The sequence below is a fragment of the Hippocampus zosterae genome, chromosome 1 (assembly GCF_025434085.1).
Source record: "Hippocampus zosterae strain Florida chromosome 1, ASM2543408v3, whole genome shotgun sequence".
Taxonomy (NCBI): domain Eukaryota; kingdom Metazoa; phylum Chordata; class Actinopteri; order Syngnathiformes; family Syngnathidae; genus Hippocampus; species Hippocampus zosterae.
The window spans coordinates 8668864-8691947 of record NC_067451.1 but is presented as its reverse complement, the minus strand read 5'-3'; the positions used below and the strand labels follow the sequence as shown (position 1 = coordinate 8691947).

The window sequence follows — 23084 nt, the reverse complement described above, 5'->3', positions numbered from 1 at the left end:
TCTCCGACTCTTCGTCTGCTTCCTCCGCCGTCAACTTGAGTCTCCTCATGTCCTCCTTTCGCCGCAGTTGGTGCAGACCCAACTCAAGCCAACCTATTCATAGAGCACTTTAATCTGTCTGAAAGTTCATTTTACAGTGTACCGAATTTTCCGCACTATAAGGCGCTCCTAAATGCATTCAATTTTCCCCAAATCTGACAGTGTGCCCTTGTATATAGTGTTAGTTACAGTCTCTTTATAGCCCTGTTAGTGTTCCTCTGCCATCTCGCGGTGATTATTAGCAGGAACCGATTAAAACCTTATAAAGGGTTCTGCCCGACACTAATTGACATTTGCATTTGCCAACACACACTCAAAACACAACTACTTCGAGAGCTCTGCGCAGCCGTTATGAAATGAAGATAATACCAAAAGTATCGTTAATTACTGAATAAACGGAGGAAGAACGAGACAAGCAAGACTTCTAAGGATATTTAGCCCCTTGTGGATGTGAGCCCGCGAGGTTCGTGTGCCTTTTTTTTGCTGAATCAATTGTCTTCATTACTTTTGTCTTTCATTTATTGTTTTGTAATGCCATTTGTATTTGTATGTTTCATGTCCATGTTTGTGACCAGTTCTCATGGCTTTGTTACAGCTGCAGAGGTTGTGAAGGCTCTGTATAAATAAAGCCGCATTGTATTTTATTCACTTTAGTGTAGCTCCATCTAGTGGATGCATAGCTCAAGTGCAGCCACTGGTGTAGCTTCTATTCTATGCGCCTTATAATGCGGTGCGCCCCATGTATGGAAACAGTTTTAAAATTCATTTAAGGTGCGCCTTATAGTGAAGAAAATACGGGAAATTGAATCCTCTTACAATAACATTGCGATATAAACTGAGGTGTAAACATTTAAACCAGTACCAGAGAATCAATACCAGTATGCAACATTACCAATTTTTGTGTGGCTTTTGTGTTTGTTGTAATAAATCTCATTTCTTAAATCAAATCATCCATCCGAGGCGTCCGTTTATTTATTCAGGTAGTGTTGTAAGATGAGTTTGACATGACGGAATGGTCGTTTCTGGAGCGGTCAAGTGAAATTGGCGCACCTGATGAGCTTTGGATGTCCTTCTTTGGTGTTCTTTTTTTTCCTGATGTTGCTGCAATGTCGTTGTGATTCAGGCAAGTTCACGTGCATCGAGGCCCGCTTCCACCTGGAGCGTCAGATGGGTTACTACCTGATCCAGATGTACATCCCGTCCCTCCTTATCGTCATCCTGTCCTGGGTGTCTTTCTGGATCAACATGGACGCCGCCCCTGCCCGAGTGGGCCTGGGCATCACCACCGTGCTCACCATGACCACCCAGAGTTCGGGATCCAGGGCGTCCCTGCCCAAGGTCAGCCGCAATAAAACAAACAATAAAAAAACTGAGGCCTTTTCAGAGCTACTTGCTGGCGTCCCGTATTTGTAGTCAGTCGGTCATTTTACACTGCTTTTGAAATGTGTAGCGACTCAAGCTTATCCACTGGATAGCTCATTTTTAGTCAACAATATCGTCCACTATAGGAAATAAAACGGGTACAGCAACTGACTTTTTCAAGACACGAGCCGCCGGATCACCAAATTTTTCTTTGCTTTAAATTTGTAAGCGCAGATTTGAGGTACGAACACTTGTATGTAGGTAGGAGGCGAGTGACGAACAATTCCGAATCGCTGACTCATTTCTGACTCCCTCATAATCACGACAAAGGCATTTTTTTTTCGTGGAACTATCAGACTCACTGTAGAGTCCACGAAATAAAAAATCTTGAAATAGCGCTTCGTGAGTCGAGAATGAGTCATTGAATCCAAACACAGCCCATGTGCTCTTGCAAGGAAAAGATGAACAAAAAAAGAGAAGAAGTTTAAAAAAAAAAGACAACTAAATGTTTTCCTGTGAGGGATTTTCAGATTAAAGAAAGAAAAACAGTCATAGCTTGCGTGACCTAGTATAGGATTGTATAATTATGTCCAGGGAAGCTGTAATCCCCAACACACACTCACTAACAGAGTGTACGCGCGCGCACACACACACACACGCAAACGTGCGCCGGTTTGTGGACATTAGGTGCTTCATGCGCTCTAAAAATTGAACAAGTGAACCGTGATTCCGCTGCAGTTCAGCTGTCACAATAATGATCACACAGCACAGCTGAGCTTATGCACGCGCGCGGACACACACACACACCTGAGTGTAGCTCACTCACTCACACACACGCACAAACACACACGCGCAGACACACACTGCTGCACATCCAGTCGCTGCACGTCATGATGAAGGTGAGATTAGCAAAGGAAGGAAGTGCACAGGCAATGAGCAGAATGCCGTTAGCACAAGTAGCACAGTTAGCTTCCTGTGTACACGAACATGACGTTTTCTTGTACTACTCAGCATTTGTGTAAATACTTCAGAGTTTTTTTGTTGTTGTTGTAATTCGTCAACCTAATGAATCAACATTTTAAGGACTTTTTTTGAAACTCAGGAACTCCTTAATGGGCTCAGTAGCAGGTGTCAAAGTGCTTTGAAAATTCAGCCCCCAGTGAAAATTGGCAGACATGAGTAGACCCACAAAAAGGACTCAAGAAGCCAAGCCCCCAAAAGATACACAAAGTCAGCCATTTTGGTTAGAAACAATCATTTGAGGGCTCATTTTTGCCCCTTAAATTTCACAGTTTCACATAAGAGTGTGAAATTTGGTAGAAATGTCTCTTATGAGAGGGTTCACAAAACGAGAGTCCCAAAAGGCCACGCCATAAGAAAACAAGACTTACATTTCGATTTGAAGCAACCATTTTCGAGGTTGCATTTTGCCCCTGGAATTTCTTTTTAACATTCTGCCCCCAAAGCCAGTTTTCCGTAGCAACATCGACTTTTGTAGGCATCTCTATCATGTATGGCCCATAAAAAAATTAATTAACCACAAGATGCAAAAAGGCTGGTATTTTGTTCTGAAGCAGCCATTTTATGCTCATTTGTGGCCATTTCTGCAAATTTGAATAAATCAACCTCCACCCCCAAAAGCTCATTTCACCTAGTTACATGAAATTTGGTCATCATAATCTGTCGTGGTTGGACCCACAAAAAAGTCTAAAGAATTCATGGAAGTCTGCCCATATTCTATGAAGCGGGCATTGAGGCCCTATGAAAGATGACCTCCCCATTCAGATTTTGTCTAATGTTTTGAAAATTTAGCCCCAGCGGCCATCTTGACTTCTCCACATGAAATTTGGTCAACATGACTTTCATGTGTAGACCCTCAAAAAAAGTCTGAAGAAGCCATACCCTGAAAGACGCAGTAAGTCTGCCATTTTAATTTGAGGGGTCCCATTAAGGGGTCATTTCCAAACATCTTTTCCGTGGCATTTTTTCATGGAAATTCAACCCACAAAGTCAACTTTACATAACAACATAAAATTTGGTTCCCACGTTTATTGTGAAAATAATCTTTCAGTTGTAATTTCCAGGTCTTGAGATATTGTCAATTTAGCCACTGAAGCTAAATTGGGTGGACATTTCCATCATAAGTAGGCGCACAAAAATAAACAGTCAGTCTGCCATTTTCCTTTGAAGGAGACATTTTAGCCATTTTCATGGGGGGTCCTTCAAAGGAGTACTCATCTAGATTCTTTGAAAATTCGGCCCCTGAGTTTAAGGTCCATGTCAGAACCATGAAATTTAGTGAGACATGTCGATCATGAGCTGACCCCACAAAAAAAAGTCTCAAAAAGACGTGCCTGAGAAGAAACGGGAAGTCGATTATTTTTATGTGAACCAGATATTTTATGGTCATTTTGGCCTTTTCCAGGAGAAACAAATGACTCCTAGAGCAGGGGTGTCAAACTCATTTTTTGTCGTGGGCCATTTCGGAGTTATGGCTTCCCTCGGAGGGCCGGTGCAAAATCTCAACGTTATTTATTACCCATCATAATTTGACATTTCGGTACAGATTTCTGCAAGACTCATGAAAGTTGACATTCATAATTTGCTCCCGTGGGCTACATAAAATGATGTGGTGGGGCCAGATATGCCCCCCGGGCCTTGACTTTTACACCTGTGTCCCAGAAAGTTTTTTTAATGCATTTCTGGGCCGTCGTTGGCAGGTGTCATATGTGAAGGCCATCGACATCTGGATGGCTGTGTGTCTGCTCTTCGTCTTCTCGGCGCTGCTGGAGTACGCCGCCGTCAACTTCATCGCTCGGCAACACAAAGAACTCCTTCGCTTCCGCCGGCGGCGACGGCACATGAAGGTCATTTCTTTCATTTTCGCTGCAAATGTCTACTTTGTTCCAACAAACAGTCTCAATTGGGTTTCAAAAAGACGTTTTTGTCTGTCTGAAAGTCCGTAAATGTGGAGAAATGTGTCAAACGCGAAGAGCTCTTGCTGTGATGTCATACAGAGGAAACCAACAAAAAAATGTCTGGTTTGTCCATACAAACACTTTTGATCATGCTTCAGAAGACGTACACAAAAAGTCTATTTTTGTTCACCCAAATCTCCTGAAATCTGACCAAAGATACTATTTTAACAGGAAACCACTAAAAAGAATTTCACACAAATGCCCGGAATTGAAATCTCATGAGAAAAACATTTGGTTTTGGCTGCCTGATATGTTTATAATTTGACAAATGTTTTGTAAGGTGGTCATGTGAAACCAAACAAAATATTCAGGGTTCTTCAAACGGGACAAAATTTACCACTAGGTATGTTTTTGTCCAACTGAAAGACCTCAAATGTGACCGCTCTTAATGGTCTGAGTTGATTAGCATTTCAAGCGAAGACGATTAGGCGCCGATCGATAAAGAGATGACGCGACCGTGTCAGTTTCAATTAGGAGGCGGAGCCATTAGCGTGGCAGTGGAGGCGGCTTATTAGCCACCATCGATCCACCCGCTGGCGGTGGAGAAGCTCGGCGGCGGCGAGCGCGACGCCCTGCGGGACGCCGCTCAGCAACGCGCGGCTCCACGGGACATTTGATTGATGAGCATGCCGGAATACAGGGCAGCTCTCTGATTGGTCGTTGAGGATCACGCTTAACTTCCCGGAAAGAAAGAAAAAAAAAGAGGGCAAGCCAGAGCTAAAAGTCATACTTCCATTTCCTGTTTATCAACTTCCTGTGCTCTCTCGTATCTTTTCATTCCTCCTCTTTTTGCTTCACTCCTTTTATTCCACATTTGCTTGTTTTTTAATTCAACTTCCCATTTTCCGTTTTCTCTTATTCTTGCTCTTTATTCCACTTGCTGTCTGTCATTCACTCTTGCTTTCCATCCACTCGCTGTTGCTCTCTTCATATTTTCCTTCCACTTCCTGTTCTGTTCTCTTTGTTGATTCCATTACCTGTTCATGTTCCCAGGAAGTTACTTTGGATGCCATCAAGGCTTCTCCGACTCCCTTTCTTCCTCCCCATCCTCTTTTGGACCTTCCTTTTCCTCCTCCTTTTCTTTCTCTACCTCCCCTTTCCTCCAGTCTTTTGTCTCCCATTGATCCTGGCAAGGAGGAACGGCCAACATCTGTCATAGTTTAGCTCAAGGGCGCACGGAGGTCCGTGTGTGTGCGTGTGTGTGTGTGTGTGTGTGTGTGTGTGTGTGTGTGTGTGTGTGTGTGTGAGTGTGTGAGAGATACAACAATAGTGTAATACATCGTGTTGCCTGAAGTCAAGGACAGAATTGGGACACGAAGACTAAAAATGGAGCATGTTACCTGATGCGCGCGCACGCACAAAAACACACACAGGGTGTGCATCTCCATGTTATTTGTTGTGGTTTAAATATGAGTGATGGGGGGGGGCAAGAAAGGTGAGGTGGCTCATTCATGAGGTGCTTTTATTGGTGGACTGAAAAGTTCAAGCTTGTAATTGCATGGTAGGCTGCCCACTGGACTAACCGCTGTCCCTAAAAGGGTTAAAAAGAGGACTGTCCTCACTGTCCATGTGATGTTTCAGCAGTGTTTCAGCACCGTGACATCCAGAGCTTTTAGGATTTCCTGGCGCATCTCTCTCGCCCCCAGGGCTCTGCCACCGAGGAGCATTTTCACCACCTTGGTGACCTTAGTCGTAAGGGATACTGTCGGAGAGGCTACATGCTCCCTCAGTGGGGGATGGCCCGCCACAACAGGCACCGCCCACTTTTACGGCCACAGCTCCAGGCGTCCGCCTCAACAATGGATGCAGGCAACGTAGTCCACTCTGACTCAATGCCCCCTCCCCACCCTCCTAATGTACAGCTGCTGAGCTGGTACCTCTGATGGTGGGTAACTAACTCCAGAGTGGAAGAGTGGTGAACCCATCCGAAGTTGACTGGCCACTGAGCCAAAAAAAATTGGTTTTTAATCACCACGGGAAGTCTTTTGAGCTGTCCTTCACTGAGGACCTGTTTGCCATGGGTGACTCTTCCAATGGGCATCAAGTCCCAGACAACTCAGCTCCGAGGATCATTGGGACGTATGCGTGGATGGCTAACATGCGTGTGTATGTGTGTGTGTGTGTGTGTGTGTGTGTGCGTGTGTGTGTGTGTGTGTGTGTGTGTGTGTGTAATGTGGTTGCAGGAGGATGAGAGCGGCGGCGACGGCCGCTTCAGCTTCCCAGGTTCGGGTTACGGCGTGGGCCCAGCGTGCCTGCAGAAGGACGGCATGGCAGCCATCAAGGGCAACAACAACAATGCGCCGGGAGGAGGGGCGGGGCACGCGGTGGGGGCGGTGCCCGAGAAGAGCATCGAGGAAATGAAGAAACTTTTCATCAGCCGTGCCAAACGCATCGACACGGTGTCGCGCGTGGCCTTTCCCCTCGTCTTCCTCATCTTCAACATCTTCTACTGGATCACCTACAAGATCATTCGGAGCGAAGACATACACAAACAATAAACGCAACCGCGACCTTCTTCTCTTGCTCCTCTTCATCGTTATCGTTCTTCTCCACCTTCTTTGTCCTCTCATCCTTTTTTTCCTCCTCCCTCCTCTTCTTCAGCAGTTGCTCTTCCTTTTTCCCACCTCTTCATCCGCCTCTTCCTTCGACACATCCTTGTCATCTTCTCCGCCTCCCTCTTCATTTCTCCCTCCTTCAATATCTCCTCTTCAAGATGCACAACAGACATCGAGTCAACTCCTCCTCTTCGTCCTCCCTTTTCTCCTTCTCTTCCTCCAGACAGGAAGTGAACGGCTGCATGACAAAAACACTCGAAAAAAAAATCTATTGAGCAGAAGAGGCCACGCCTACTGAGTCTTGTAGGTGGAGTTACATGTGTAGAGGGGGTGGGGCTATCGTTCAAGCATCACAAACTCAAGCTCCTCCCCCTGATGGGAATGGGACACGACCAGTATATTTATGAACTTTTTGTTTTGTTGCGAATATGCTAGCACGCTAACACCTTCACAAAGCCCCCGCCCCCCACCCCTTTCCCCCCACCCCACCCCAGCAGCTATGACTCACAAAAAGCGCATACACTTACGTGCTGTGGTGAGAAGTCATCACTGAACAAATAAGATTTTTTTTTCCCTCAATGTTATTCTTATGATTTATGATTGATTATTCCAATTTTTTTTCTTTCTTGTTTTTGTGTTTCTAATGGTTGATTCTTTCTATTGTATATTTTTTCTTTACTTTTTGTTTATTTTAGTTTTTATCATGATTTATAATGATTAACATTCTCTTGTAATTTTATTTTTTTTATTTCTTTGTTTTTATACAGATTTTTTTCTCCCCTTTAATATATACATTGAAAGAGATTGATTATTTTTATTTATTTGTGTATGTATAAAATTATTTTATTCATATTTTTATTTTTCTAATATAAGGCTTGTTTTTGGAGGGTGCAGGGGAGGGGATGTGCCAAACCGACTGGTGTGATTCGTGCTTCCTGAACTTGATCCTTACTTGGCTTCTCTATGCAAAGCGCTCTGTATGCAAATGATATCGCCATCACCCGCCAATCATACACTGCTTATCCATCGTGTGACGCCAACCGAGAACGCTAATCATTTCATTTGGGCAAACGAACCAAACTTGGTGACAAAATGGAGAAATTGTCACATGATTTGCTTTTTTTCTCCTTTTATGAAACTCCAGACCAGCATGGGGGCAGCAGCAACTTGCAAAATGTCATCTTGAATATTTACGATAGTTGTGCTCGCGTTACTGGAAGGAATAAAAAGAATCAAACTTTTGAAAGTGGCAAGACTAACGCTAATCGTCCAACAAACAGCTAGCGTTTCAAAAAAGCTTGTGTGCTAGCCTCATCGGCAGCTGCTGTTTTTAACATTCAAGTCATTCTATGCGTTTTATGTGTTGTTCACAAGTTGGTATAGGTGGTTATGTTGAATTATGCTAGGTAGCTACGAGCATCTTTTCTTTTAGCTTCCATTCAAACTTTTCTTTGTTAACCTGCTATTGACAATTGTGTGTCAGTAGCAAATTGCTTATTTGCACACGATTTGGTGGTAAAACAATGAAAATAAATCTGGGATCGATGTCTTTGCTAATTGGCTAACAGCTAGCTTAGCTTCATCAGCAGCTGCTATTTATCATGTACAAATCATTCCCTGATTTTTACACATATTGAAGTCATTCCATAAACACGATTTTAAAAAACAAGGTTGAGCTGTTTAGCTTTTTATTTTCTCCATCCTAACATCATTGTTGACTCGTGAGCAAGTTAGGTTCACTTTGTGGCAAATGTCACGCGGGGTGTTAACAAATGTTTTGTTGTTTTGTTTATGATGCACAACAGCGCAATGTAGTACTACTCAACATTTTCCTCCAAAACAAACTTTTGTTTGTGTTTACATGACAATAATGCTGAAAATGTTTTTTTGTTGTTGTTTTCGTTCTTGTCAGCATCACAATTCCTGCTGCTTGTGTCCATACAAACAGCACATCAGTGCCACGTGGTTGTCATTTTTGATGCTGTTGAAATAATGTGTTAATTATGACAGTTTGTGCCATAGCTGCTGCTGCTGCTATCTAGTTAGCAGGCAGGAAAACAAACTAGGACCTGTGAATTGGGGGGGCAAACATTTGGTCCATCTTTAGTGTGCGCGCGCGCGTGTGTGTGTGTGTGTGTGTGGACAATTTCCATTTTTATGTTCAAAATATCGCATCATATAAAGTATGAACCAGTTCTTTAATAAAATACACATTTACTTTTTTGTATTTATGTAAAACGATTTATTTTGTACAGTTTTTCAAATTTTAACTTATAACAAATCCATTGACAAATTATTTACCGAGATGACTCAAACATTTATTTGAATAATTTATTCAAATGTTAGTTTTTTATATTTATTTCATTATTTTTGTATTTCTAAATTTTATCGTGTTTCTTCATCATGATCATTTATATTTTGTTAGAAATACTATATACAATAAAAAGAATTAACCAATCTAGTAAAATATGCATTTTTTTCTTTTTATGTAAAATGATTTATTTTTATTTTTTTATTATTATTATTTATAAAATATGAATTCAACTATTTAATTGGATGGATTTTGATTTGTTTATAATAAGTCAAACTATTTAATTAGATGAGTGAATTAATAAAATCACTCATTTTAATCCAGCCATTTTTTTTGTGAGGGGGGGGATAATTTCCCAATAATATCAACCTCAAACCACTAAACATTTTTGTGCTTCCAAAGGAGCGCTGCTTCAAAGCCGTATTGGCGTGAGGTCACAGTTAGGAGGAGTTCTGAGGTATTATATTTGGGGGAGGGGAGCTTGGGTCTTTTCAAGTAGCATGTTTGATTTGTTGCATTTGATGGAGGGCTGCGACAAATGATTCTGGATTCTTGTTGATTCTTTTTGCACACGTCGGAATGGCCTTACTCTTCTCTTTTACTTTCTTTGGCTTTTCCTGCTTCTGCGGTGGCACTTTTTTTTTTTGTGCAGCCCTTTTGCTTTCGCCAGCCAGCGCTGGCGTGCTTTGTCCGAGCAGAACGGGGGAAAAAAAGTTTGAAAAAAAAAGTGGTGCAAATCACTATAATTTTCCAAGATCTAAGAATATTTTGCATGAATATGAAGACAATGAGATTGGCAGATTTGTATTTATTTTTTGCTTGCACACAACAACAACAAAAAACTGTGAAGCAATTTGAAGGAAAAAAAAGAATGTAGCATTTCTGCTGTATCTGTATATATATACATATATATTCTATTTATTGAAATATGTCCTACTAATTATTCTATTAATGACCTTTTATCAACATAATTTTGAACAATGTCGGCGACCGGTCGCGAGAAAATATGTGTCATGTTAAAAACAAACAAACAAACAAACAAATTAAAAACTGCAAATAAAAATTTATGCTGTGATGTATGATTTCTTGATTGACATTTATCTCCTGGTGCTATTTGATAAGATGTGGCGATGATATGCATTCTCCATGGTGATGTACAAAAACAAAACAACAACAAAAAGAACTTTTCAGCAGTTGAAATGGTCCAATAGTTCTAAAGGAAAAGTTGGTAGCCAACGAGAGTCCCTTAACCATAATGCACCACGCGACCAGGAGCAAGTTGCGTTGTCTCCCGCAAATCATTGACAAGATGTACCCCACACCGGTTGGGGGCGATCACATACAAAAGTGTTGGCAGAGGGGCGCGCCCCCTGAAGAAGTATGGCACAAATGTTGAAATGTTTGGATGGAGCTGCTGGAAACAAATAAACAACAACAAAAAGTCTGGACTGCAACGCTGAACAACGGACGAATCGCAAGATGCAACTGGTAAGAAAACAACAACAACTGTGAATGTGGATGATAGCTTTTGGAAATATAAATGCAAATCAAGTTGGATTATTTGGTTGTACTGATTGAAATCGGTGTCTGGAAACAACATGGGGGTAAAGTTAAAAATCATGTTATCTCGTGAAATATTGAACTTTAATGTGATTAATTTCACACTGTAATGTAATAAGTTTCAGGATATCAATATGACGGCATTCTGCAAAACGAGGAAACAGTTACGATGACTGGCACTTGTGTGGATGACTGGCACCTGTGTGTACCCGCGTGCGCGTTATGAATCAAACTCAACTATACTGCTTCTCTGTAATATTGTTGAAAAATAAAAGTGTTACCCAAAAGAATAAAGATTTCAAAAGACGCACAAACGCACATCCCTACAATGGGCTCTGCCAGTGGCTCTGACATTTGAATGCAAAATGCATCACGTGGTTAAAAGCTGTCGCTTGTTCTGGTGCGGCAGCAAAACGCTCGCGTATTTAGGTACTACTATTGAAACTTTGTGCGTACTTAATAGTTAAGTATGATTCATTATTAGGGCTGCACCTGACTATTTTAATTAATGTTAAATGATCATTAATTGGTGAAAACATTGCTTTCGATTTTCATCTATTTATTACAAAACAGGACATAATTTCAAATTAACTGCAGAAAATGCACAAAGTTTATGATTCAGTTAGTGGTTTGGTCTGTAACAAGTCATGAAAATCGGCAAAAAGATAGAGCTGATGTTCATTGGGTGTCTTCATTGGGAAGAAAAAACAAAAGTTTTGGGATTATCCTTAGTGATGCTTAATGGTGACAAATACCTAATTTTACATTGATATGAGGTGGTGCTGTGTGATCATATGTGATAAAATGCAGTGATGCGACGTTGTAGTTTGCCCTCCGCGATGACGTCACACCTCATCGCCGATTTCACTTTCGGTGTTGTTTACCTTCTTTCAAGTGTAGCAGTGACGCAGGTGAAAAGCTTCAAATAGCAGTCGTGTGCCTGTCAGTCACGTAAAAGTCGAGCGACGTGTTTTAAGACGCCGTTCCGTCCGACGTCCGCGTTTATGACGTCGCAACTAAAGCGGTCTTTTTATTTGCGATGCCTCATCGCCCCCTGGTGGCGAGTTGCTGCGCTGCTTTTGTTGGAAAGGAGCAAATCTTGGTCAGTGTTGGGATTCATTCACCATGTCGCTGGCGGAATCTCAAATGTCCTTGACTTATTTCGTTAATAGTCAACAGTATTTATTATTGTAAATATTGAGGTCATGTAACATCGATTTGATATCACAGTCATGATGGCCTTCTTTCTTCTTTCTACATATTCTTGCTGCTGGAGGCTGTAAATTTCCCCAGTGTGGGACGAATAAAGGATATCTTATCTTCTGAGGAAAGCTATGACTTCTTTTAACAAGAGCAAAAAAAAATTGCTTTCCCTTTTCTGTTCTTCAGTAATCACCAGTAATAGACTTTTAGATAGTGGTCATAGAAGCATCTAGGTCCATTAAACACAAATTTGGGACTTCATGTAAGTGAATTAGCCTGAGTGAGGTGAGGGAGTGGTGATGATGATATGGAGAAAAGAAGAGAGCACAGACATGCAGGTTTTTAAAAGAGAAACTGACTTTAATTTAGTTGCGTGGTGGGCGGGCTTAGCTGGATGCGCCAAGCTCGCTAAAATGAGCGTTCCTTTAAGGAACAGAACAGGCGGGAGATTCAAGTCCACTTCCCACTTCCAGTCCGCTTTGGAGGGGAAAAGGGGGAGGAATAAACAAATACACACACAAGACAGGACACATCCGGGAGGGCGGGACAGTGACGCGACCAAAATCTGCAAACTAAACTGAAATCCAAAGACATGAAGGACGCTTCACTGTCAATTTGGTCAAGTCCAATCGTCAAGACGTCGCAGCCTCTCGCCTCATGGGCGCTGCGCTGAGTAGCGCCCCTCACTGGGGGGAGCGCCGCGGCCGGAACCGAAGCTGGGCTTCTGGGCGGCTCCCCCGCGGGCCATGCCGGGCGGGCCCCTGGGAGGGCCACCGCCGATGCGCTCACGTGGACCTCCGAGTCCTCCAGGCCCCCGAGGCCGCACGTCCCGCCGCTCGCCTTCCCGGGCCGAACGAGTCTTCTTCTCCTCCACGTTGAGACGCACTTCGCCGCGAAGCTTGATGGGCTGAAGACGAGACGAGCGACATCAACATGAAGAGATTTCAATAGAACATTTCAAATGTTTAACATTTTAACGTCAACATATTAACGCCAAAACCACAAAAGTGGATGAAGTGGGTCGTTGTGAGGGGACGGGGGGCGGGCAGGACTAACTCACCCGACTGCTCAGGATCTTCTGAACCGGATCAGAGTCGTCAAACACCACAAAGCCGAAGTTGGGAAGTTTGCCTCCGCTGTTGATCCGCAATTCCAGAACCGTGCCGTACTCTGCAGGCCGCCAACACACGCACCAAGACATCATTAGTCTCATGTGATGTCATTACTTACACAGTGTCTCACAGGTCTCACCATAATTGGATCCATATTCAGGTGCATTTAAACATTCTTTTGAACCCCCACCCCCAACAATGGTGCACTGTTGCCACTCCCCAAAATCGCAGACTGTGGGCTGTTGTATTTTTCTAAGTCGTGTATTCAAAAGTCCACGCAAGGTCAAATTTTAAAGTGGATCAGTCTAAATTAAAATGCATTTTCTATCCGCAACCTTTTGAAAGTCGTGCACGATGTGCGCCAACGCAGACGCGACGATGACTCGCTACGGACCGTGACGTGGTCGCATGACTTACGTTCAAAGAACTCCTTGAGTTCGCTCTTGTCTACGGCGTGCGGTACGTTCCCCACAAACAGCTGATGGGCGTCGGGGTAACGCACCATCCGCCGGACTTCCACCTCACCTTGCTCGCCCTCCCGAACTGAAAGCAAAAAAAACTAGTTGGCACAGTGCGGTCTGCTGTTGACAATATCAATTCCGGTTTGGGGCATACTCGGGCGTGGTCCTCTGTGCGCGGGGGGAGGGGCACCCGGTCGTTGCTCTCGCGGTCGGGGGTCCCGCTGTGGAGGTCTCTGTGACGCTGATTGAGTCTCTGACTTGACGTCGGCGCGCACCTGCGGCCAAGAAGAGAGTAGATTCTTCCTGATCATGATGTTGGCACCAACAATCTTATTAAATGTCCGAATTAATTGACGAGTCAAAAATCAATTAGAACATGATTCGGTCTGTTGTGTTTGCATGTTCCCTCCCCCGTGCCTGTGTGGGTTTTCCCCGGGTATTCCGGCTTCCTCCCACATTCTGAAAACATGTGGCAGGTTAATGGTGCGAGTGTGAGGGTGTGTGCCCTGCGATTGGCTGGCAACCGGTTCAGGGTGTCCCCCACCTGCTGCCCAAAGACGGCCAGGACGCCGCCCGACCCATGTGAGGATGAGCCAATCAGAAATATGGATGGATGGATGGTTTTGCTTAAAGCTTCCAAATAAACAACAGATAATGACCAGTAATAGCAAAAAAATAATTTTGTTCTCATCAATTGAATGCAAAAACGCATGACTGAATGTCACTTGCTAATTTTTAGCATTTGTGGTGAGCCGCTAAATCTAAATACGGGGATGCAGGGCATCAAATAGTTTGGGCAGCAGCGGTCTCAGGCGTGACTTACTGGGGCGGTGGGGGCGACTTTGACGACATGTGGCGGGATGCCCGACACGGGGACGGCCCCGCTGGGCGGCAGGTTCTTACTGGTCACCGACGCCCACGAGAAGGGCTGCAAGCAAAAACAGGTGTCACGTTAGCATCTTGTTAGCATTGAGCGAGTGTGGAGAAAGCAACCACGGACCCGGTTCTCCTCCGGCGCGGCGGGCGCCGTTTCGGCGGGTTCCGCCGTGGCATCGGCGCTCTTGTCTGCCTGCTCGTTGCCCGAGTGCGCGCGTGCTTCATTTTGCGTCTCGGGGGCGGCGCCCGCGACGTCCTTCAGCTCCGCCGTGTCAACGACCTCGGTTTCCTTCTCCGCTTGGGGTTCCGGCTCTGGGCTCACCGCTGCCGCCGCTTCCTCCTCATCGGCGGGGTGTGATGCTTCCGCACTAAACAAAAACCAAAGTGTCACGATGTGTTGCGTACCGGAGGCTGCGTAGGGAGTTCCTTGCTATTTTGCGAGTTGGGCTTTTTTTTTTTTTTTTTGATGCTGTTGAAATGTGTCGTGACTCATTCCGACAAATTTTAATGAAGCCATTATGTCAAATTGCTCAAATCCTGACTTGAGCCTCTCAGCAGAAATGATTCTCTGATTTCTGTCATCCTCCATGAAAGCAAACCGTTTTGTGGAGCTTGTGGGCAATTTCTTGTGGTAATTAAGATTGCCCATTCATGAAAATAAAGGATGCAACGACTAACTCATTCAGTACCAGCCAATTCTGGTCCAAGTCTGAAAAGACGTTTAAAAACATCTTTAGGAGTGAATGAGTTAAAATATAAGGTCGCGATTGGAATCAATTTGCTTCAAAAAGACGTTCAGCGGATATTTTAGGATTCTCAACACAGCCAGTGTGTCGTGTTGTGTTTTTTCGTGTATGCTTACATGGACGCAGGTTGGTAGAAAGCAGGGACGGACTCTTCGGCCAGGGCGTCCGGAGAGGGAACGCGCTCCTCGAGCTCCTCCACCTCGTCCTCGGACTCTAGATGTGCAGACAGACACACACACACACACACACACTTCAGCGCCTTTTTTGTTTTCAAATTTGCTATTATCAGAATAACGCCTTCCTAACCTTCAGGTGGTTCCGAGTCCGAATCCGCAAAGACTTCATCCTGGTAGCGAAAGACGTCGTTGTGCACGTAAAACTTGTTGGCCACTGTACCCTTTGGGAGGAACGCGACAACGTTAGCATCTTATTCTGGGCCACACAAGCCATCAAATGAACAAGTCAGAGCGCTGGTGCTGAAGATGTACAAGCCTGCAACTAACGATTGATGTAAGCATCCTTTTAATATGTACATTTTTTCCCAGATTAATTATATATATATATATATACATACTGTATATATATATATACACACACACACACACACACACGCGGCGGCCCGGTAGTCCAGTGGTTAGCGCGTCGGCTTCACAGTGCAGGGGTACCGGGTTCGATTCCAGCTCCGGCCTCCCTGTGTGGAGTTTGCATTTTCTCCCCGGGCTGCGTGGGTTTTCTCCGGGTGCTCCAGTTTCCTCCCACATTCCAAAAACATGTGTGGCAGGCTGATTGAACACTCTAAATTGTCCCGAGGTGTGAGTGTGAGCGTGGTTGGTTGTTCGTCTCTGTGTGCCCTGCGATTGGCTGGCAACCGGTTCAGGGTGTCCCCCGCCTACTGCCCGAAGACAGCTGGGATAGGCTCCAGCACCCCCCGCGACCCTAGTGAGGATCAAGCGGCTCGGAAGAAATTATATATATATATATATATATATATATATATATATCCATGGATATATATATATGGATCAATACATGAACGAAGCGCAGAAGGGCATTGGTAGGGATACCAGAGGAGCCAAACATCAGCTCCTGGTTGACAGAACAGTCGCACAAGACTGCAGGTCCCGACGTACCAACCTGTGCACAGCTTGGATTGATTACAAGAAAGCCTATGACTCGATGCCACATACATGGATCACTGAATGCTTGGAGTTGTATAAGGTGAACAGGACCCTAAGAGCCTTCGTTGCGAACTCGATGAGGATGTGGAAAACCACACTTGAAGCCAATGGCAAGCCACTTACCCAAGTGTCCATCAAATGTGGCATATACCAAGGTGATGCACTCTCCCCACTGCTGTTCTGCATAGGACTGAACCCCCTAAGCCAAGTAATCACCAAGACAGGCTATGGATACCGCCTCAGAAATGGAGCTACAATCAGTCACCTCCTCTACATGGATGACATAAAGCTGTATGCTAAGAGCGAAAGGGACATAGATTCCCTGATCCACACAACCAGGATCTACAGCAGCGACATCGGGATGTCATTCGGGCTTGAGAAATGTAGTCGGATGGTGACTAAGAGAGGAAGGTTAGTCCGCACTGAAGGGGTCTCACTCCCTGAAGGAACAATAGCAGACATTGAGGACAGCTACAAGTACCTTGGTATACCACAAGCCAATGGCAACCTCGAACTGGCAACAAGGAAAGCGGCTACGGCCAAATACCTCCAGCGAGTGAGGCAAGTCCTAAGAAGCCAGCTCAATGGCAAGAATAAGACCCGGGCAATAAACAGCTATGCCCTGCCAGTGATCAGATACCCTGCAGGAATAATAAGGTGGCCAAAGGAAGAGATTCAGACCACGGACGTTAAGACCCGAAAGCTCCTAACCATGCATGGAGGGTTCCATCCCAAATCCAACACCCTGAGACTGTACGCAAGCCGAAAGGAAGGAGGCCGGGGACTAGTGAGTGTGAGAGCCACTGTCCAGGATGAAACATCCAAGCTCCATGAATACATCAAGGAGAAGGCTCAAACGGATGACGTACTCAGAGAATGTCTCAGACAATGGGGAACAGAAGATGAGGCGCTGGAAGAGGGACCATCATGGGAGGACAAGCCCCTACACGGGATGTACCACCGGACCATAACTGAAGTGGCTGATCTCAAGAAGTCCTATCAGTGGCTAGAGAGGGCTGGCCTGAAGGACAGCACAGAGGCACTCATCCTGGCTGCTCAGGAGCAGGCCTTGAGAACCAGAGCCATCGAGGCCCAGATATACCACACCAGACAAGACCCAAGGTGTAGGTTGTGCAAAGAGGCACCTGAGACGATCCAACACATAACTGCAGGGTGTAAGGTGCTGGCAGGAAAAGCCTACATGGAACGCCATAACCAGGTGGCTGGCATAGTCTACCGAAACATCTGTGCGGAGTATGGATTGGAAACCCCAAGGTCAAAATGGGAAACACCTCCGAAGGTGGTGGAGAATGACAGAGCGAAGATCCTGTGGGACTTCCAGATCTAGATAGACAAAATGGTAATGGCGAACCAACCAGATATCGTGATCATAGATAAAGGGCAGAGGAAAGCCGTTGTAGTGGATGTAGCGGTCCCAAGTGATGGAAACATCAGGAAGAAGGAACATGAGAAACTTGAGAAATACCAAGGGCTCAGAGAGGAACTGGAGAGAGCCTGGAAGGTAACGGTGACAGTCGTGCCTGTGGTGGTCGGAGCACTCGGGGCAGTGACCCCCAAACTAGATGAGTGGTTGCAACAGATCCCGGGAACAACATCGGACATCTCAGTCCAGAAATGTGCAGTGCTGGGAACAGCAAGGATACTGCGCAGAACCCTCAAGCTTCTTGGCCTCTGGTAGAGGACCCGAGCTGAATGAGGGACGGACACCACCCGAGGGGTGAGATGAGGATTTTTATTTTTTTTATATATATATATATAAAATTATATATAATGTTTTTTTTTTTTAAAGATTGCCGGCCCGTTACTAATAAAATATTTCAAATTGACAGAGCAGAAAACGCACAAACAAAAATTGTTGATGATTCACTGACTTTTTGGAAGCAAGTCAACTCATTCAATGCCAAGAACAACTTTTGAAGTCCATTAGAATCCAAACATTCATTGCCACGGTCATGTTATGTCGCTTGATATGTTTTTGTTTCCTCAATGAGAGGATTTGATGGCGTTCTTTGCCGAGTACAATGAGCCAAACTGCCGGCAGAGGGGAGCAGTGCCCCATTTTAGATTGAAAATGGGCATCCGGTTGCCTTTGGGAGATGCGAGGGAGTCAAGACTTTTAGTGTCACACACATCTTTTGAGCAGGGAACATATGTATCTGTATCGCAGAGTATGTGTCGCGGTAGTTAGTTGGGAGTATGCGCGTGTCACAAAATGGAAAAAGTACAACAATGATCTTGGAAATCTGACGAGGTGGTCACGCGAGCAGCCACCAACGCCTCACAGAGCCGTCCGGTTGAGTTGGCACCTCCCTCCCCCCAGAGCTTGTATGTCACTAAATTAGTTTAGCTAAAAAAAAAAAAACTAAAAATGAGTTCACCAATTTTAGCGAATGAAACCACTGTTCAGAAGTTAGAAGTGTTATGGAAGAAAAAAATGGATAAGAATGAAGTCACCGTTTGGCTTGGTGTTTTTGTTCCCACAACAAGCTATTTTTTCTGAATTTTGGCCAAATGTTTTCTTCAAATGTATCAGTCTTTTCCTGCTGATGAGCATAATCCATCTTTATTGACGTAGCGCTTTCGCAGCAGCCGCAACAAAGCGCTTTCCACAACATTTAACGCAAAGAGAGGAGGAAAAAAAGGGGGAGCCTTTCGGCAGTGTCGGGCGGAGTTACCTCCGGAGCGAGCACGAAGGTCTGCATGAACTTCCTCATGGGCTGCATGTTGTTGGAGAGCTCCCCCATGACCTGGACCACGACTCCCTCATTCAGGGTGGCGTGCGCGTCCACGTGACGGATCTTGGTGTGGCAGTCGCGGAAGCTCAGCGCCATCACGCGCTTGTGGATGTCCTACAAACACACAAATACACGCCCCCCCGGGTGTTGACAAGCTTATCTGTGGCACATCAACTGCTGCGGGGGAAGACGAGCTATAGCTTGATTTCCGGGTTTAATTTGTTTTGGGACCAAGCTTGCAATGCAGTTTACTCGGACGGTGATCTCCTGTCATGCGGCGGTTACATACCAGATAACGCCCACAAAAAAGTGAAATACACAATATCGGAACGCCTTCTAGAAATACTCCCTCGATACATTTTTATAGCACCTTTTTTTTCAAACTATCAAATTTATAATCTGACAATGAACATCACGCCCCAAGACGCTCATAATAAAATGCAGTTACTTCCTATTTCCACCTTTCTTTTAAATTAGGTGTCCAACTAAATAAATGTGTTGCAATCAAGTGGAATTACACGCAAGGTAAATGAATGGCAGAAGAAAATAGTTGACGTGAACAGAAACGATCAGAAGATCACGGCTGCATTTGGTGTCACTTGAAATAACAGATACAATGATGGCGCGAACAGCTGAAGTTCTCTTCCCCTCCGATTCAAGAAGTCCACAAATGACATATTCCAACGTGAAATAAGTGGCACAAATCAATGTTTTTTTTCCCCCAATCTGGCTGCTGCAGTGGCTGCGTACCACACATCAAACTTTTGCTGATGTCGCTCATTAAAAACTGGATGAAATAAACGGTCGGAAATGTTCACCCGAAATCTATTAATGTGCCTTTTCTGATTCATAGTGCTGTCATAGTTGGCAGTGGTAGATCTGTTATTATGGGGTAATACAGACATTTAAGTGACAAATATTTGCAAAAATCAGTAAAATGAGAACACCTTATATGGCCTGCACATAATTTCAGGTTCTTCACTGACATACATTGCAAGAATGTCGCCGCACAAAGTTTTGCAATGTTTTGTGTGACACCATTTAAAATAAAAACAAGAGATGTCACTCACAAATGTTGTCAATCCATAATTGTGCTGGAAAGCAAGCAGTGTTTCGTACAATATCGTGAAATTATCGTGAACGGTTTTTTTTGGAGGGGGGGGGGATATTTTTAGAGCCCATATTGCCCCCCATATGGCACGTTTATACAAACAAGGCATACGTGTGTGACAATTGTGTCACGATAGTCGTGTAGCATGTGTGGTGTTACGTAGTGGCTGTTGTGTCGTAAGTGTTACGTGGCAATGCTACGTCGCAGGTGTTGTAACAATTGTTTGCGATGGTGTTATGTAGCAATTGTTGCGTGGTGAGCTTTGTGTGACAATTGTCGGGATCGTTGCATGGCAAGCATCCTGTAGAGTTTGCTGTGTAACGAGCATTGGGATCGCGTGACGACTGTTGCGCAGATATTGTTTCAGAGGCATTGTGGAGGAAGTGATACAGAGCAATTGACGTGCAAGCTTTGTGTAACAACCTGTTTGTAGAAAGTGCTGTCTGTTGCCTCGCTGTGTTGTGGAGCAAATGTGTAACAAGTTTGGTGAAGGAAGTGTTATGTAAAAATTGTTGTGCAGCGAAGGTTGTGCAAGGACGTGTAACAACAAGTCTATGATTCGTTCGTTGTGTGGGACATGTTGCATAGCAATTATGTGGGAAGTTTTGTGTAACATTATTGGCTAGGAAGATGATGTAGCTTTTCTTGGAGTGGATATATTGCATAGGGGTTGTCGCATATGAAATATTATGCAGCAATTATAGCGGAAAAGTGCTGCATAGGAATAGTGTTGAAATGGCTGCGTAGCAAATGTCGTGCAGCAGACGCGCGACCCACCGACTGCCCGTAGACGGCCTCCAGAGGCTTTCCACTCGTGTCCAGCCCGCCGTGGACGTACGAAGAGTTTTTGCCATAGAACCTATGCCCACACACACACAAAAGATGTGAGAATGCTGGCGGGTGGACGCACTTGCACATCTGAGGTGGGCGTACCTGTGCAGGTAGTCGGGCGCCTGGTTGAGGAGTGTGTAGTACTGTCGGACAAACTCTCGCCCGACCAGCTGGGCACTTGGCTTCTCCATCACCATTTCTTCTTCTTCGGTACTTGCTGAACGACACAAAATCAGATTGTTAAAGAGATGTAATTAATAATTTTGAATTTAGGACCTTGGTAGGTCCCTGTGTAATGATTACGGTATAAACAATGAATGAATGACTATGAACGCAGTCCTCATTCCTGACTCCACGTTCACTACTTTTATCCAGTGACCATCGCGCTTAAGATCAATCACCGTTATCAAGTGAAATGTAAGCGTCGACCAACGTTAATCGAGAGCACTTCGTAAAGGATTGTTAACACTCCTTGCACATTTCACTTAAACCGCACTACGACTTGGCCAACTCACTGGTTATACTGGCGAGGGAGGGCTTTGCGAAACCGACTTATGTGAAGATTGTCGAACTTTTCCGTGGGGCCTCGAGGCTCGGCGACGCCGGCTAGCACGTGCCAAGTAGTTTCGAGTCACACTTGCAATTTGAGGAACTGGTCAACGACAAGAGTCGAGAGCAGGAGAACTATTCGAGGAGGTAGGAGGAACATCAGGGGGTGTTTATTCCAAAATAAGTCAAGTTAATCAAAACCACGAGAAATACAGGCAGCGGCCTGGAGCGAAAACGAAAGCGCGCAGCATGGCGGGGAACAAGCACAAGGATGCTGGCTAATTCTCCGACAAAAAACATCTACAAAAAGCATGCTAATAGATCGTAAACGCACTTATTGTGGGAAGTGTCTCGTCGCTATTGGAAATGCCGCCATTTGTTGAAAACGACGCTTTTAAGCTATCCGTTGCTAACGTATAGCTTTCGCTTTCCAGGACATAGACGGCGCCCTCCTCAACGACCCAATTAACTAAACCGATGCGGAGGAATCCTCAATATGGCAACTTTAAGCATTTATCCGCGCCTCAATCCAAGTTGTGACTCACCAGAGGTCGATTGTCTCAGGCTTTAGGTGCTTTTGTACAAAAAGTATTCTTTTAGATGAGTGAAAGAGAAGCACTTTGACAACGTGCTCGCTCGCTCGCCGGGTTTCAGCCGCGCAGCGCTAACTCACATGCCCCCCACCCCTCACACCTCGCCGCACTTTTAGCCAATCACATCCTGCGTTTGGTTGATTTCGACCAATCACACGCGGGTCTCACCGTCCCCCCAGCTGTACACCAATCGCGACAGAATCTGTCTTCGCCGAAAGCCGACAGCATAGCCAATCGTAAAATGTTTCGCGGGTGAGTACGTCGGGGCTGCGCTGCTGCTGGTTGGCCGCTTCGGGGCGAGCTTTAAGTATACTTCGAGAGGTTTGAAGAATTTTATCCATGTACTTACTGTACAGTGTACACTGTACACAATACTGTACATGGCAAGAATTTCTTAGGTTTCTGAAACTCGGGCCTTCTTGTTTTCCCTTGGTGACGTTTTCCCGCATTCATTATGCGCTTCGGCGGTTCTTTGAGGAAATGTTTCCAACCTCAGTCATACAAAATGCAAACATTCTGGCTCAACTTCTCCATCAAAGTTACACAACGAATTGTAAATGAAGTACTTTCGACCGTCTGGCTGTTTATTAATGTCACAGGTAGAGACCAGCTTTGGGGAGGTGGGGAGGGTATGTGTTTGGCACACGAAATATGAGGAAATAAAATAGTTCAAAAGGAAAAGATGAAAGGGATTTTAAACAAGCTAGATGTATTTAAAGTAGGTAATACAGGCTAACCGGTATACAGGTCAAGTCAACCAGGCTCCTTAGCTGATTTTTATAGTCGATGTAAATGTATATCCATGAAGACAAAACAATTGAAATACACAAAAAGTCTTTCAAATGCATGTAGCGTTGATTAAA

The 23084-nt window shown here is 44.7% G+C and overlaps 2 protein-coding genes across 3 annotated transcripts in view; one reads left to right on the top strand and one right to left on the bottom strand.

The window, feature by feature from the left end:
• glra1 (glycine receptor, alpha 1) overlaps positions 1-10320 on the top strand; it is a 48332-nt gene extending 38012 nt beyond the window's left edge. For both annotated transcript variants that reach the window (XM_052068765.1, XM_052068839.1), the window contains 3 exons: positions 1163-1377; positions 4122-4268; positions 6563-10320. In XM_052068765.1, coding sequence (XP_051924725.1) covers positions 1163-1377; positions 4122-4268; positions 6563-6877 — 677 coding nt within the window. In that variant the 3' untranslated portion in view covers positions 6878-10320. The remainder of the gene's footprint in view (positions 1-1162; positions 1378-4121; positions 4269-6562) is intronic.
• A 2027-nt stretch (positions 10321-12347) lies between these two features.
• g3bp1 (GTPase activating protein (SH3 domain) binding protein 1) lies at positions 12348-22338 on the bottom strand. The gene is made up of 12 exons (XM_052068646.1): positions 22174-22338; positions 21182-21296; positions 21026-21107; positions 19078-19251; positions 15510-15600; positions 15320-15416; positions 14582-14825; positions 14405-14509; positions 13736-13856; positions 13538-13663; positions 13069-13178; positions 12348-12915 (listed from the first exon to the last, which is right to left on the bottom strand). Exons 2-12 carry the CDS (start codon positions 21274-21276, stop codon positions 12664-12666), a joined length of 1497 nt encoding a protein of 498 aa, XP_051924606.1. The 5' UTR covers positions 21277-21296; positions 22174-22338; the 3' UTR covers positions 12348-12663.
• Between the last annotated feature and the right edge of the window lie 746 nt (positions 22339-23084).